Genomic DNA, 16,903 nt, shown 5'->3' on the forward strand with positions numbered 1-16,903 from the left:
ATATACATCACTTGCACAAATATACTGTAGGTTTTCCTTACATCTTTATAAAAACTATTTAAGTAGTTGTACATTTTTATTCCCAACTTGTATATACTTTTGTACATTCTTTCCTGTAGGGAAGACATGCAGGAAAGACATGCAGGAAATCATCACAGGTCAGATTCGAACCCTGCGTCAAGGCATAAACCGCCACGTATATGTGCGCCTGCTCTACCCACTGAGCCAACCCGGCCACTTCATCTTTATTTTTTGAATATTTGTTCTTGTATTCTATCCTATTTTTTTATTTATTACCTCTTGAATATTCTGTATGTGTGCAGTGTGACTGATATTTTGCAGCTGTAGCACTGATATTTCCCAATTTGGGATCAATAAAATAAATCAATAAAAAATCAAATCTATCTATCTATTTGACCCAAGTGCTTAATCTGTGCTATTTTAGGTTTTAGGAGAGGGACAGCGTGTTTGTAGTAAATAATAATTTACCCAGCTTGGTTTCTCTCCCACACAATTGAGCCTCAGAGTCCATCGCCACATGGGAATTCCTGAAGAGCTTTAAATAACATATGTAACACAAAAAGGTTCAGAGCAGCTGGTGTACTTAACTAATCCCTCCAACATGTACGGTATAGCACACATAATAAACTGCCAAATGTAGTTGACTGTGGCTGTTAAATGAGAGATTAGTGTGAACACAAGTGTGATACTAATGGTTTTACACGGTATATTTTCGGTGTCTTTAACCCTTCCTGTTGTTTGGACTTGAAGCAGAAATAACCTGAACTGACATAAATGATTGATGTAATGTGTTGTGGATTGGAGCAAATCATTCTAACAGGTTAACTTGGGTCTGTTGTGAAATTATTAGTTGGGTAGTTTGGGGGGTTTGGAGATGTAAAAATGACAGGTTGTAGTTTTACATGGAGTTATGTGCTGGAACTATTTCTTTCTCAACCGGTGGAGACTCCAGGAAGTCACTGTGCTCAGCCATTAAAGTTGCACCAAGTCATGTGGCCGGGTTGGCTCAGTGGGTAGAGCAGGCGCACATGTACTGAGAGGTTTATGTCTCGACGCAGAGGTTCAAGGTTTCGAAGCCGACCTGTGACGATTTCCTGTGTGTCTTCTCACCTAGCTGTCCTGTCAAAATTAAAGGCAAAAAAGCCCAAAAAATAATCTTAAAAAAAAAAAATACCACCAAGTGAACGCATTCCTTTTAGGAAATGATTTAACTTTATGCTGCATTCAAGTTATGCAGTATGGAAGTTACCGTAATGACTATCTTACTACTTTTAAATTCCATTCACACCAACGTCCAAGTAGTCATTACAAATGTAGATATTTTTCTAATATATATATCTATCTATCTATATATATACAGTGCCTTGCGAAAGTATTCGGCCCCCTTGAACGTTTCGACCTTTTGCCACATTTCAGGCCTCAAACATAAAGATATAAAACTGTAATTTTTTGTGAAGAATCAACAAGTGGGACACAATCATGAAGTGGAACGAAATTTATTGGATATTTCAAACCTTTTAAACAAATAAAAAACTGAAATATTGGGCGTGCAAAATTATTCAGCCCCCTTAAGTTAATACTTTGTAGCGCCACCTTTTGCTGCGATTACAGCTGTAAGTCGCTTGGGGTATGTCTCTATCAGTTTTGCACATCGAGAGACTGACATTTTTGCCCATTCCTCCTTGCAAAACAGCTCGAGCTCAGTGAGGTTGGAAGGAGAGCGTTTGTGAACAGCAGTTTTCAGTTCTTTCCACAGATTCTAGATTGGATTCAGGTCTGGACTTTGACTTGGCCATTCTAACACCTGGATATGTTTATTTGTGAACCATTCCATTGTAGATTTTGCTTTATGTTTTGGATCATTGTCTTGTTGGAAGACAAATCTCCGTCCCAGTCTCAGGTCTTTTGCAGACTCCATCAGGTTTTCTTCCAGAATGGTCCTGTATTTGGCTCCATCCATCTTCCCATCAATTTTAACCATCTTCCCTGTCCCTGCTGAAGAAAAGCAGGCCCAAACCATGATGCTGCCACCACCATGTTTGACAGTGGGGATGGTGTGTTCAGGGTGATGAGCTGTGTTGCTTTTACGCCAAACATAACGTTTTGCATTGTTGCCAAAAGTTCGATTTTGGTTTCATCTGACCACAGCACCTTCTTCCACATGTTTGGTGTGTCTCCCAGGTGGCTTTTGGCAAACTTTAAACGACACTTTTATGGATATCTTTAAGAAATGGCTTTCTTCTTGCCACTCTTCCATAAAGGCCAGATTTGTGCAGTATACGACTGATTGTTGTCCTATGGACAGAGTCTCCCACCTCAGCTGTAGATCTCTGCAGTTCATCCAGAGTGATCATGGGCCTCTTGGCTGCATCTCTGATCAGTCTTCTTATTGTATGAGCTAAAAGTTTAGAGGGACGGCCGGGTTCGTCAGATTTGTAGTGGTCTGATACTCCTTCCATTTCAATATTATCGCTTGCCACAGTGCTCCTTGGGATGTAAATTGAAAGCTTGTAAATCTTGTATCCAAATCCGGCTTTAAACTTCTCCACAACAGTATCTCGGACCTGCCTGGTGTGTTCCTTGTTCTTCATGATGCTCTCTGCGCTTTACACGGACCTCTGAGACTATCACAGAGCAGGTGCATTTATACGGAGACTTGATTACACACAGCTGGATTCTATTTATCATCATTAGTCATTTAGGTCAACATTGGATCATTCAGAGATCCTCACTGAACTTCTGGAGAGAGTTTGCTGCACTGAAAGTAAAGGGGCTGAATAATTTTGCACGGCCACTTTTTCAGTTTTTTATTTGTTAAAAAAGTTTGAAATAGCCAATGAATTTCGTTCCACTTCATAATTGGGACCCACTTGTTGTTGATTCTTCACAAAAAATTACAGTTTTATATCTTTATGTTTGAGGCCTGAAATGTGGCAAAAGGTCGAAACGTTCAAGGGGGCCGAATACTTTCGCAAGGCACTGTATATATATAGATAGATAGATAGATAGATAGATAGATAGATAGATAGATAGATAGATAGATAGATAGATAGATAGATATATCATTCCCCTTTGGAGAGAGATTTGTCTCAATAATATTTGTGTGAACAGATTGACTATCCGTGTGTAAATGTGTAATCTGTAAATATAAAACACATTCCACAAATAGAAAAAGAAATTGTAAACTCACAAAACATTGTGCAGATATAAAACGGATCTTTAAATATAAAAAATACAAAAAAGGGTTGTACACCATAAAAAAATCATTTGCAAATATAGAAGGGCTCTGCAAATGCATTTATGCATTACATAACTTCTCAAATAAATGAAAAGCATTTGTGAACATCTTCCTAACATTTACAACTTTCAAACGGACATTTGTGAATCCAGTTTTTATCTGTGAACCGAAAAGGCATTTGTAGATCTCAATTCTGCACGTGTGGATTCGCATTTTACACACAGAGAATGAAAAGAACACAAACAAATAGAGTTATCATGAAAACAAAATGTATTACACACCTTTTTTTACCTGCACACGAACAGCTCTGCGTCTAATACAACCTTAGCTGAATTCTAGATTTGCATTCAGTGTGTAAATTGCACTCGTTATCAGCAACTTTGATGACTGCCACCTTAAGGTGTCCAATGCTGTGAATGCTTGCGCGTCATAACCACTATATATTTTAGTAGTAGTTAGTAATAGTTTATACTATAAACTACACTTTTACTTTTTTTATTGAGATATTTATATGCGGTTGCATTGATCCTTGTTCGCTCTCACATGCAGATATGACAGGTATAATCCTTTGATTTGACACACATAATAATCCTGTCAGGAGAAAGACATTACCGTGAGTATTATGTTTGCTTGGACTTACATATGTAAAGAGTTAGATGAACAGTACATACAGTTAAAGCCTACAATTCTTTAGACTTCTGATCTTGGTTAGTTGAAATGAACTGTCAGTTTGATTTCCTCTATTAGTGAACAACATTTAGACATATAACAGGTTATTTGATTTATACCCGGCAGCGCATCATCTCCCTTCACTCAGGCTACCTTGTAGGGGTGGGGGAAAAAAATTATTTACAAATGAAATAATGTCAGACTGACTGACTTAGAGAACAATTAGTTTTTAGAAATGTCTCATGATATATCGTCTCTAGACGTTTTTTTTTTCTTGAAGAAGGAAAAGAACATCGCAATACTCAATACTATCGAATCGCAATACTTCTAGAATCACAGTAAATGAAAAAAAGCAATACAAATCGAATCAGCACCCATGTATCGTGAAAGAATTGAATCGGGACAAAAGCACATGGTCCCTGCCCTACTACCTTTGCATGTGCACAGCAGCACAGTGATGCTCATGATCCTGCTGTGAATCATCTTATATTCTCCGTGCTGGGAGGAGGGCTCACTGTTCACTGTGATCCATGTTGGAGTGAGTGGTGCGATGCTGCCTTTGGCTTTCTGAGGGTGGGAGGAAACTGGAGCACAGCTCTGAGCCATAGGCAGAAATACTAGGCCTAACTAGGACATGACGAGAAACAGGGCTAGTGGCTGGGGCATCTCTCATGGAGAACTTCATGAAGGGATGATGAGAAGTGTGTCAGCAAAACAGTGACTTAGTGGTGATTAGTTCTGACTTTTATTTGCTTGCTCCATGTAGGCCTGTAACAATTATTACATAATTGTCTAATTGTCCTTTTTTTTTATAATCGCGGTTTCTTTGTTTAACCGCAATTAATTGCTAACATTAGCTAAGGTTTTAAAGGGTAACTACTGTTTTTTCAACCTTGTTTTCCTGTGACTGATGGTAACAACAATCTTTGACATTGGTCCAGTATTAAGAGAGATCGCTGCAGTTGGCAGCGGAGAAACAAGCAATTGTGCAGCTTGTATTTACCTTCACAAAAGTGCTCATTTTGCTGCTGACAGATTCAGATTAATATTCTAAGTGTCTGACAACATTATGGAAAGGATTTCTAAGGAGGTCGACCTTTCTGTTAAAGAGTAAGATCCTTTAAAACATAAAAACATCCACGAAATTGCATTTGCTAGACTCTCCAGACTCCATGTAATGTCATTTTAGCATCGTAAAATACACTTAATTTAAAGTTGACAGAAACAAAATAAAACTATGAAAAGTCGTTTTGGGTCGCCTTTCTACTTTTCCAACCATCACAACTCTAGTTTTGGTTGGAATAAACACATACAGATTTAAATGTGAAAATACGTTGGCTCTATACACGCTAAAAGTATTGCTTTTTTAAATGGAGTCTGGTGGCTTTAGCGCTAGCGACTTCAGAGCTGTTTCTGGTTAAACAGAAAGGTCTCAAAGAGGTTTTAAAGGTCTATCGCTGTAGGGATCCTTTCCATAATGTTGTAAGGTACTTAGAATATTAATCTGAGTCTGCCATTGGCAAAATTAGCACTTTTGTGAAGGTAAATACAAGCTGGACAATTGTCCTATTAACTTACATTACAGCTTGTTTCACCGCTGCCGACTGCAGCGATCTCGCTTAATACTGGACCAATGTCAAAGGTTGTTGTTCCCATCAGTCTCTTGGACACAAAAACATAGGAACATAGGGTCCAGGTTGAAATTTTGTTTTTTGTGATCAAATGTTTTTATTCAAGATATGCCAAATTTTTATAATATAAGTGATTATTGGTCGGACGATATATTTGATTATTATTTCAATTGTTAGTTGTTGGCACTTGACACGTTCATAGCAACAAAAATGACAAGGGGGGATACAGTACAGAAAATATGTTTTATGGTAATAAATAAGCGTGGTTTACTTCATAGGCTGTGTTTGTATTTGTATTATTAGATTATCTGGGTCACATGACAGTGATATAACTAAAAGATGTATCCTGGGATTCATTCAAAACTTTACAATACTGTAATAAACGTAATACATTAATAAACCTTTGGTAACACTTTACTTTAAGTTTTCTACATAAGAGTGACATGACACTGTCATGAATACATGACACTCACATGACACTGTCATGACACAGTCATGACACATGAACCCTAACCCCAAACCTAACCATAACCATAACGTGTCATGACAAAACCGAATGACACTTACTAAAAAAGAGTTATGTCATAAACGTTTATGACTTGTTTATAATGTTTTATGACACGTTCATGACATTGTCATGTCACTCTTATGTAGAAAACTTAAAGTAAAATGTAACCAAACCTTTTTCGATATGACTGAAAGAGACAATTATATTATACATCGCAATTATTTCAGAGACAATTAATTGTACAGCAAAATTTAGAATCGTTACAGCTCTAGCTCCATGCACTGTTGGTTACTTCATGTCACTCTTGCTCGTAAACAAGTGACAAAGATTGTTTTTTGCAGGATTTCTTTTTTTTATGACTTATATCTTCAGCAGCAACAAACAGGAGGATTGATTTCTCACTAGTTTCTCTGTATTTTTATTGCAGGACACCAATGAAATTGTGGCCATTAAGAAATTCAAGGACAGTGAAGGTAAGTGGACAACAAGTCCTCATCAGAGAACAGAGAGTGATTCTGTGTGCCAAACAATTCATCATGTTTATTTCTGCTGGGATGCATCCCATCCTTATCACTACATGTCAGCCCTATGTGATCCTAGTTTTCCCTTCTGTTGTACGTCCATGCAGAAAATGAGGAGGTTAAAGAAACAACGCTACGGGAGCTTAAGATGCTCCGCACCCTCAAGCAGGAGAATATTGTTGAGTTGAAAGAGGCCTTCCGCAGAAGAGGAAAGCTATATCTCGTCTTTGAGTATGTGGAGAAGGTAAGCTTCTCCTACAGACCCTTGCTCTGTGATTTTTCTATTGTTAGGGCCACTTGTGTGTGGGGGTCATTTTGATTTATTTGGTTGTGTGTGTTTCACTTTTAGAACATGCTCGAGCTGCTTGAGGAGTTACCCAATGGTGTGCCGACTGACAAAGCGCGCAGCTACATCTTCCAGTTAATCAGAGCAATTCACTGGTGCCATAAGCATGACATAGTTCATAGAGGTAAAAGCTCTCGTCTTTTATTGATTTTCATTGCACTCATAAGTAGTACATAACATTACCACTATTGTTATTCACCCCCCACCCCCGTCCCATCCCACAACAAAGTTTCTCTCTTAACCCTTGTGTTGTCTTCCTGTCGACCATGCAACTTTGTGTTTTTCTGGGTTGCAATTTCAACATTTTGTTGTTCTTTTCTACACTTTTCTCGACGTTTTGGTTGATTTTATTCAAATTCTTTTGTCACACTTTGGCGTTTTTTTATAATGTTTTTGTCGCTTTTTCCAATGTATTTTGTCACTTTTTTCTAATTTTTTTGTCACTTTTTTCCTGCGTTTTTGTAGCTTTTTCCAACATTTGTCACTTTTTTCAACGTTCTTTTGTCATAGTTCTGATATAGAAAGTTTTTGTAAACAGGTCAAATTTGACCCGAGGACAACAGGAGGGTTAACATCTGTTCTACTATAAGAGCTATAAAAGAAAAAAATTAAGCAAATTATATGACATATATGTCATATGGACAGAACAATGGTACCTTTAGCAAAGTTATGATAAGCATAAATACAAAAAAATAAGAGTTGCACCTTTCAAGACATGCCTCAGTCCTTTCCCCTTCTGGGGTTCACCACTTGTGTGAATTTTAGGTATCCTGTCCTGCATTTTCCCTCTGTAGAAGCTCCTCTGTATCTCCTTTTTGAAATAAATTGGTTAAATGGCATCCAGATTTTTTTTTTTATACACCTTTGTTTTTTAATATATATGTTAATCTCTGGACATATTGCACCATAAATACATTGCACCATATTCTTGATCCAAGCACCAATTGTAGGTGCCTCCATTTTATTCCAGTTGAGAGCTATAGTCCATTTCCCTGCAGTATAGCATAATCAATACATTTATATTCTTGGGGTTTCAGATTTAGATTATTTGGATACAAATTCATTTTAGGGTCAAGTGGAATGTTCACTGACAAGATGAACATAGTTTTTTTGATCATTACCCTCAGGAATGTTTTAATTTTGTCTCACTCCCAGACACAGTGCATAAATGTTCCTTTAGCCTCATTGCATTTAAATCAAAGGTCTAAAAGCTCTATTTTTCTTACTTTTTTCTTTACTTTATTAGGACACATAATAAAATTACCGAAAGGGAGACAGTTTTAGTGAGGCAGAGAAGAGCCGTTTGTTTGATCCAGGTCCAGAGTGCAGCATTTACGGCTGCACCATCACTGGGCACCATCTGTGCTTAAGTTTTTAAAGAAACAGCTTGAACCAATTCTGTATATCAGTGTAGTGTCTCTCATGGAACAGTGGCTTAATATGTTTTCTGATGTTGTAACCAACCACTCAATTGTTCACAAAATGCGAGCTTTTTGGTGAATCAGTGGCAGCAGAGCAGGAAACCAGATGGCCCATGTGAGCTTTTGGCGCACTGAATGCAATAGAGCAGGCATCCAAATGGCCTGTGGTATACTCAGGCACACATCTGACAGTGTTATCCAGGATTTGATGTATAAGTTATGGTTTTTACAATCTGTGAATTTTCACCGATAGAATTAGATTTCTTGAGTTCTTTGTTTTGTTTGCTGCGTTTTAAAAAGACTGAGAATTGAATATTTTCAAGGAGACAGATGAACATGTGGTGGCAGGAGTGATGATAGTGATGATGGAACGATAATGCCCCTCGCCAGCTTACTGTATGTGTTTCCTCACTCCCCATCTGTGTTCTTCCTTCTTAGACATAAAGCCAGAAAACCTTCTCATCAGCTCTGATGACGTCCTCAAGCTATGTGACTTCGGTGAGCACCTCTATCAAACACTCACACTGTAAGAGCTGTAAGAGAGGTGGCCAAGCAGTCAAAGCTGTGATGTAAAAACAGTATTTTCAACGGAGACTATATTTGGCTGGAACCAGTGCTTCAGGAGGGCAGCAGGCCGGCTTTATCCGGTTATTCTTAAGCTTTGTGTACAGCCTTCTCTCCTGGTTCTCAGGCTGCTGCTGTGCATTCTTCCCTCATCTCGATTATTGAAACGTGTTGGAAAACAAGAGGCTAATCGTGTGTTGATTCAATCTGGTAGCGCCACAACAAAACGAGGGGAAACGGAAAACATTGCATAGCCAACATCATGAAGGCAATATGGAGTGAGAGACTGAAGACCTGCTGTTTGCTCTGTGTCAGCCAAAGGCATTGAGAGAACAGACATAGGCCAAACACACTTCGCTGTGAAAGTTTACATCTTACTGCACATATATTTTCATTGTAGGCTATGTTGTTTTGTATGAAAAGATTGCATCAGTGTATTTCAGATTTTTTTTCTCTTTCTGTTAAGCATTTATAAATACTGAAATGGCAAAGTGACAGAAAATGTTTCTGAACAGGTTTAGCTTTGCCTTTTCACTCTGAGCAGATTTATCATTTATGTTACTACTAGGTTTTACTAGTGGTAGCATTTCTTTGGCATTTTGTAAAGGAAGAGTTTGAAATTTTGGAAAGTTTGCTTATTTGCTTTCTTGCTGAAAGTTACATAAGAAGAATGATACCACTCTCATGTCTGTACGCTAAATATGAAGCTACAGCGAGCCAGGAGATGGTTAGCTTAGCTAGCATATAGCAAATAAATAATGCAATGTCTAAAGTCAAGAAATACACCTACCAGCTAGCCTGACAAGCCATCAACATGTTGGGTCTGCTGGGAACTCACCATTGGCTCAATCCGAGGGGCGGGATAAACGGTTGTCTTTCAAATTCCCTCTGCACGCGATAGGATAGCGCTACAACCAGGCAGAGCCACGAAGAAGGTAGCAGAGCTAGTTGATAGATTCAACTTTTGTCGTATCCAGTCAGCAAAACTCCGAACACATCTTCCTTTTTTAAGAATGATTTCAGAGCCGTTCTTTGTTCTTTTCCCAAAGAAAAGCTGAACTCCAAGTCTTCCAGAAGACCGCTGTTCCCAGCAGCAGCAGCCATAAGCCCCGCCCACCAACTCTATACACGATGTGATTGGCCTGACCAGAGTTTGGTTTTTCCAACTGCAAGTCAACGGAGAGTTGCTAGACCCCCCTGGCTGCAAATTAAATTTGCTGCCGCTAGATTTCTAGGATACCTACCAGCACTTCTAAAGCTTAAAAAATTAACTCAAGATATAACATGTTAATTAATGAGCTTTAAATGTGCTTTTTTAACCTTTGTACAGAGCCAAGCTAGCTGTTTCCGGTTGTTTCCAGTCTTTATGCTAAGCTAAGCCAACCGTCTGCTGGCTCCAGCTTCATATTTAGCGCGTAGACATACCGTTGAATATAATAAGCAGCCAGATAGCTTAGCTTAACACAAAGACTGGAAATGGGGTAACAGCTAGATTGGCTCTGTTCAGGTTCAAATCTGTCATGTATGTTAGAGGTGCGGATAGACTTTTTTTTTTCTTTCTTTCTTTTTTTAGCTTTGGACAGAGCCAGGCTAGCTTTCTGTCTTTATGCTAGGTACGGCAAGCTAACTGGTCTCCTGGTATCGAGATTCTCAGTCATCTCTTGGCAATTAAAAAAGCAGATAAGCATGTCTCCCCAAAATTTGAACTACTTCTGTTTGTCTACTGTTTAGATTATGACAGTTTTCTGTATTTGTAAATTTATAGTCATGCTTCAGGATTATGAAAATTAATTCAGATCTTTTCCCATATTTAACAAGTTAAAATCTTTATGGCGTGTTAAACAATATCCAGCATTAATATGACTACTTTTGTGAGTACAATGTGTCACAAGAGAGCTCATCATCTCTCCTATATTAGTGGAGCTTTTCCCTAACTCAACTACTTTATAACTTCTCTGTATCATAATTAGCGTCCAGAGATATAAAATCCTTTTTAGGTGTCTCAGCATGTAGAGCATATCATAAAGCTCCTCATTATACTATATTGCTTCCTCTGTCTTCTCTTGCCAGGCTTTGCACGTAATCTCTCTGAGGGGACTGATGCCAATTACACTGAGTATGTGGCCACTAGATGGTACCGCTCTCCAGAGCTCCTACTTGGGTAGGTCCGCTATTTTTCATAGCCTTGTCCAGGATCTGAGTCCTTACACTGACATACCCTTTTAGTAGCTATTCTTATGCCTGACCTTCCATCACCAACCCCTTAAATCTGTGGTCCCAGGGCTCCTTACGGGAAAGCAGTGGACATGTGGTCAGTGGGCTGCATCTTAGGAGAGCTGAGTGACGGGCAGCCTCTGTTCCCGGGAGAGAGTGAGATTGACCAGCTCTTTACCATCCAGAAAGTGTTGGGACCCCTGCCACCAGAACAGATGAAGCTCTTCTATAACAATCCTCGCTTCCATGGGCTGCGGGTAATGCCAGGCCGCTCTTCACTCTCTTTACCCCCACCCTCACTACGGTTCACTCTGCTGACCCACCCCCTCCAAGTAGCTCCTTTTCATCCATCGCTCTCAACTTGATCTTCTCTCTGGTTTGCTGTCTCTTTCTGCCTCCGTTTTTTCTTCTTCTTTCCTTATTTATTTTCTGTCTCTGCACTCTCTGCTTGTTTTTTTTTTCTCTCCTGGCTGAGTTTGCTGTGCCGTGACTGATTGGATCACAATGACTCATCGTGTATCATGTATCCTGTATGCTCTGTGAAGGGAGGCCGTGATAAGTCTTCCGTGGCAGGCTGGTGGTACAACAGACCTGGGTCCTCCTTTCCTTTCCCTCTCTGCCCACGCCTCAGGATATAATTATTAGTTTGCAAACTGCCCCTCTGTGAATACCTGACAGTGAATACCCACTAATGAGGACCCTGCTTGATAATGCTGCATTTTTTAAATTTGGGACACTTGTGGGTGTAAAAATTGGTTAATCGGTGTTAATTTGCTGGTATGGAGCATAAATTCCAGCTCTCAAATATGTGTAAGTTGTTTTTCTACTATGAAATGCGCTCTCCAGTAAGACAGGCACATGTTGGACAGTGATGTTTGTTGACTAAACATCTAGCGCCTGCTATTGTTAGCAATCACTCAAAGAAAAGAAAAACTCTATTCTCCTCAGTATTTCTATGCCTGCTGTTATTTAAATGAGTAGAGAGCGTCACCCTGCCAGCAAGCTTCACTGATCGATGGACATTCACTTATTTAGCCTCTCTCTGACAGTCAAATTATCTTAATAACAGCAGAGAAGACCAAGAGAAAGGAGAATGAAGAACCCATACAAACTGTTGTTATTAAAATAATAATGCATCAGACCAGCAAGAAACCACACAACACTCGACATGAACACAGGACATTTTGATGTTTTTCTTATCACGTTGGCACCTACTTGCAGCTTGGAAATGTGTGATTTAAAAAAGAACAGCTTCCGGACATTTTTTGGCAAACAGGAGAGTCACAATAGTCTGAATCAAAATGAAAGGTTGACAAGATTGAATGTGGAAGAAAGCACATGCAACAGGGCTCTTCTGAGTCAGCGAACAGTGGTTGCAAAATGTAACTTCAGGAGAAGCAGCATCTGCATGGTAACATTTAAAGTGACAAAGTGGTTATAAAATATTTCACAAGAGCATCGTTATACTTACATGATGTTTCATGCTAATTTAGATAAGATTAGATACATTTTGTTATTTCCCAGAGGGGTAATTAATTTGGTTGTGCATGCACAGTGACAAAAAAATGAAAGATACAAGTCAGACAGGACCTCTGCAGTCCATTAGACATGCATACTAACAGTAGGGACACTAACATGCAAAGTATGTGGGTCATATAGAGGCATCAGTGTTAAATTGAGACTGATTGATAACCAGTTAAAAACTCCTTGTAACTGCTTTAAGTTCACTTCAATGAAAACAAGCTGGTTGCACATACTGTACTCCTCTACACACAAAGCACAGGGGGCTGATATTGCTGGTCTTTCTACAAAGTAGTGAGTAGTCCACCATTTATCACTTGGGCATTTGTTGTGGCTACATTTTTTTTGCTGTACTGATATCCACTGTTTCTTGTTTTAGTTCCCTGCTGTGAACCACCCCCAAACCTTGGAGCGCAGATACCTGGGAATCATCGGCGGAGCCCTGCTGGACCTGCTGAAGGTAGGGATCACAGTTCTGGCAAAGCTGCTCTACTGCATTGATGTTTTTATTTCTGCCTTTCAGTTTCAGTGTATTCCTACTCACATGCTATCGTTAAAATAGATTCTCTAAAAACCCACATTTTTCATCAACTACATATCTGATAATTGCATCATTATCACTGTGTTTACGTCGTGACTGCATGATGCCTCTTCACTCAGCATCTCTCAACTCATATCCTGGTTCCAGCACTGCTGATATTGCTGTGCCTGCACTGTAAACAGGGGCTCCATGGCAAGAATGTGGGCTGTGCTTGTGCTTTTGCGCTTTTCCCAGCAGATAATGACTCACTGCTAACATGTCATCTCAGGACTGACTTCAGAAAGGGCAAGCATCTCTCTCATCACTTATCGGGCTTCCTTGAGCTGAGTTTAGATATTGATTTGACAAAATATGTAAATGCTAATTTCTAATGCAAAGCTGTATGACTTACGCAGAGTAATTGTCTGTCTTTTTAGTTCTGTTGTCCTGAGAAAGAGAGAAAAGTAACTGCCACTATAAATTGTAGTTACACAAAGTCAGAGTTCATAAACTGTCTTCGGTTCACAGGTATTATTATGCCTCAACGCTGGCTGCAGCCGTGGCCGGAACCATATCGCCAATTTTTTATTTTATTTTAATAAAGTATTTGCTTCAAAGTCTTTACTACATATATTATATGAGTCTGGACAGACATGGATGTAAACTGCAACTTGACTGGTTGGCGAGGGCATACAACCACAAGGCAGTAATTCTAGTTTTGAGTGCATTTATACAGAATTCAGCTTTCATTACTCTATGGAGACGGGTTATAAAACAGATTTATTTGAGGAAGACAAAAGCAAATGTCACAAATCATATTTCCCATAATTGTTTGGCTTGTTTGGTGAATGCGAGACACAATTAAATGTAGCAGCAGCCTGATTTTTATGATAATGGCGATGACTCATGGTAGCATCACCGTTTGTGAAGTGTGGATGCTCGGGGTGTCTCCAAGACTCACGGGCTCCCTCTGTGTGTTTGTGTATTAGAACCTGCTATTGCTGAACCCGACAGAACGCTTTCTCACAGAGCAGAGCCTGAACCACCACGCCTTCCAGACCCTGCGGCTGGTGGAGCGGCCCGGCCCACCCACACCTACACCTGTACGCTCCTCCAAGAGAAAACCTCACCATGGAGACAACACCACCCCCAGCAGGTCAGCAGTGAGCACTATGGCTAGTTTAAAGGGATACTTCACCGATTTAGCATTCAGCTTTGTATCAGTAGAAACCCGATAGTATTTCTGAATGACCGTGCCTCCCTCCCTCATGTCCCCCTGAGGCGAGAGATTTCTGCATTTGGGGCCTGGAAAAAATCTTCCGATGACGTAAAATGACGATTTTTGCGTCATCGGAAGATTTTTGGGCCAGAGGCAAAGGACTACAGCCAGTAGTAGGATCTACTTCCGTATGTTTTCAACACGCCCACAGGGGGTTGGACTGCCGAGTCTGGCCGAGGGTATTCGGCGAAAACGACTGTCAGCCATCTTGAATCTTCGCTAAACAGGCCTTTCGGTTTCAGCAGAAAACATTTACAACAATTATCTGCATTCAAACTACCGGACGTGTGTACCCCCGGGGATACATCGGTACAGATCGGAGAATATGGAGGAAACGTTATTACAGACGCAATACTCGGCACACTACGCGAGCTTCGCCTGCACGGAGACCAGCGGTGTCGCTCAATGCCGCTAGCCAGCTAGGGGACATCCTCATCGGCTAGGTGGAAAGCTAACGCTAGCTGTCCACCTGTCCCATCCATCCTGCTTGCAAGTGTCCGCTCATTAAACAACAAGCTGGACTACATCCTCCTTCAACGAAAATCCCAACGTGAGTTCAGTGACTGCTGTGTTTTTGTTGTTGTGGAAACATGCCTGAACAACAGTGTACCGGAACCGGGACTATCCAGCTACCAGGCTGCTCGCGGCCCGCGGAGGTGGGCTGTGTTAAACGGACTGGTGTAGAAATAAAATCCAACTAGCTACTGCTAACTGCTGGTGGAGCTTGTGACTGTTAAATGCCGACCATTCGACATTCCACGCTAATTCACGGCTGTGTTTATACTCTGTGTTTAGCTACACCAATGCTAGTATGCGTTAGCTGAACTTTACGGATCCTGCTTGCAAGTGTCCGCTCATTTAGACCACAAACTGGACTACATCCAACTTCAACGAAACTCCCAACGTGATCTGAGAGACTGCCGTGTTTTTGTTGTTGTGGAAACATGCCTGAATAGTGTACTGGACTGTCCAGCTACCAGGCCTGCTAGCCCTCCGAGCTAGAGATGCTCTGTCGCCAGGTAAAAGAGGTGGGCTGTGTTAACACCGAGTGGCGCAGAAATGTGGTGATTTGTATCCATTTAACTGCTAACTGCTGGTGGAGTTTGTGACTGTTAAATGCCGACCATTCTACATTGCACGCTAATTCACGGCTGTGTTTATGCTCGGTGTTTACAGCCCACCAAGCGCTAATGCTAGTATGCGTTAGCTGAACTTTACGGAGCCTGTGAAGTGTGTGTACTAAATGTAGCCTGTTTCGTATGTCGTTTTTATATAATGTCGTTTTTATATATGTTAAATGTGTAACACCACTTGAGTCACGATGAAACGTTGTTTCGTGTATATGGTTGAAATGACAATAAAACACGCTTGAGTTGAGTTGAATGCCTCTGTCGGTCTGTCAAGCGGTAGGCGTGGCTTGGGAGTGGACTCAAAGCAACGAAGCAGGTGCATTCTGGGATTTGGTGTTTTTCATCCATATAAGACCAAAACACATTTTCTGGCTTTTCTCGGCCTAGAAGGCACCAATTTAAATTTTTTTTTCACATTTCTACTACATAAGTGACCCAATTTAAAGATATATTCAGCTTTCCAGCGGTGAAATATTCCTTTAAGCTTGTCAATGTCTCCCTGTTGTTCAGATGGATAAGTTAAAGCGTTTTGTCTGATGCAAATGTGACCGGTTGTTTTCAGTCAACAAACCCCTAAGGACCATTATCTGCATTATCTATAGCAGTCATGACATTTTTTCAGAATGTATTGCCCTTTGTTAGATGATTCAGACTTTTTCTGTTTGGTTCGGTGTTATTCTGCCATAAAACAACCTATGAATAACACACAGACTCAATCCAATGTGAGACACACAGAAACACAAAATGAAACAAAGTAAAACAAACTATATGAGTTTAAATATCTTATTTACATAGTGGTCCTGGCCTGCCCCATCCTGGTAACAATGACTGCTGTGTCCCTGCTACATTGATTACAGTAGATACAGTATTACTCATTATACAAATTCAAATTTTTTACTAAAATACATTCACCCATTCCTACTCTTTCCATTTCATTAAATAAAAGGTTTTGCGCCTGTTTTTAAAATTTCTAATTAGATCTCACGTCATCTGGCAGCTCCCACACATTGAAACAATTTAGATCCTAAAGAGCCATATCTATCAATTTTGACTACGCCTAGGATTACCCCTCTGCTGTTCTCTAGTGCACTCAAACACCTGTAAATAGCCTGGTGCCTGGCCACTTAGGCATTCATAAACATGACCTGCTGCTAGATACTGAATCCTGTAAGCAATGTAACCATTTCCTATACTTAATTTGGTCCTTTTATTGTAATCAATGGTACAATCCACAACATAACATTTTCTTGTTACTAACATAAAGAAAACTTTTTTTCTTTCTTTCTTTTTCTTTTTTTTTATTTAAAAAATGTAGGGATG

General features: G+C 40.0%; 1 protein-coding gene across 10 annotated transcripts in view; it reads left to right on the forward strand.

Moving 5' to 3' along the window:
* The window catches only part of LOC120565298 (cyclin-dependent kinase-like 5), a 46,366-nt gene that overhangs the window by 20,131 nt on the left and 9,332 nt on the right, over nucleotides 1-16,903 (forward strand). For all 10 annotated transcript variants that reach the window (XM_039810964.1, XM_039810962.1, XM_039810966.1 and 7 more), the window contains exons 4-11: nucleotides 6,495-6,540; nucleotides 6,696-6,832; nucleotides 6,938-7,058; nucleotides 8,794-8,853; nucleotides 10,990-11,080; nucleotides 11,201-11,390; nucleotides 13,034-13,114; nucleotides 14,164-14,330. In XM_039810964.1, coding sequence (XP_039666898.1) covers nucleotides 6,495-6,540; nucleotides 6,696-6,832; nucleotides 6,938-7,058; nucleotides 8,794-8,853; nucleotides 10,990-11,080; nucleotides 11,201-11,390; nucleotides 13,034-13,114; nucleotides 14,164-14,330 — 893 coding nt within the window. The remainder of the gene's footprint in view (nucleotides 1-6,494; nucleotides 6,541-6,695; nucleotides 6,833-6,937; nucleotides 7,059-8,793; nucleotides 8,854-10,989; nucleotides 11,081-11,200; nucleotides 11,391-13,033; nucleotides 13,115-14,163; nucleotides 14,331-16,903) is intronic.

This window comes from Perca fluviatilis, chromosome 9 (genome assembly GCF_010015445.1).
Source record: "Perca fluviatilis chromosome 9, GENO_Pfluv_1.0, whole genome shotgun sequence".
NCBI lineage: Eukaryota > Metazoa > Chordata > Actinopteri > Perciformes > Percidae > Perca > Perca fluviatilis.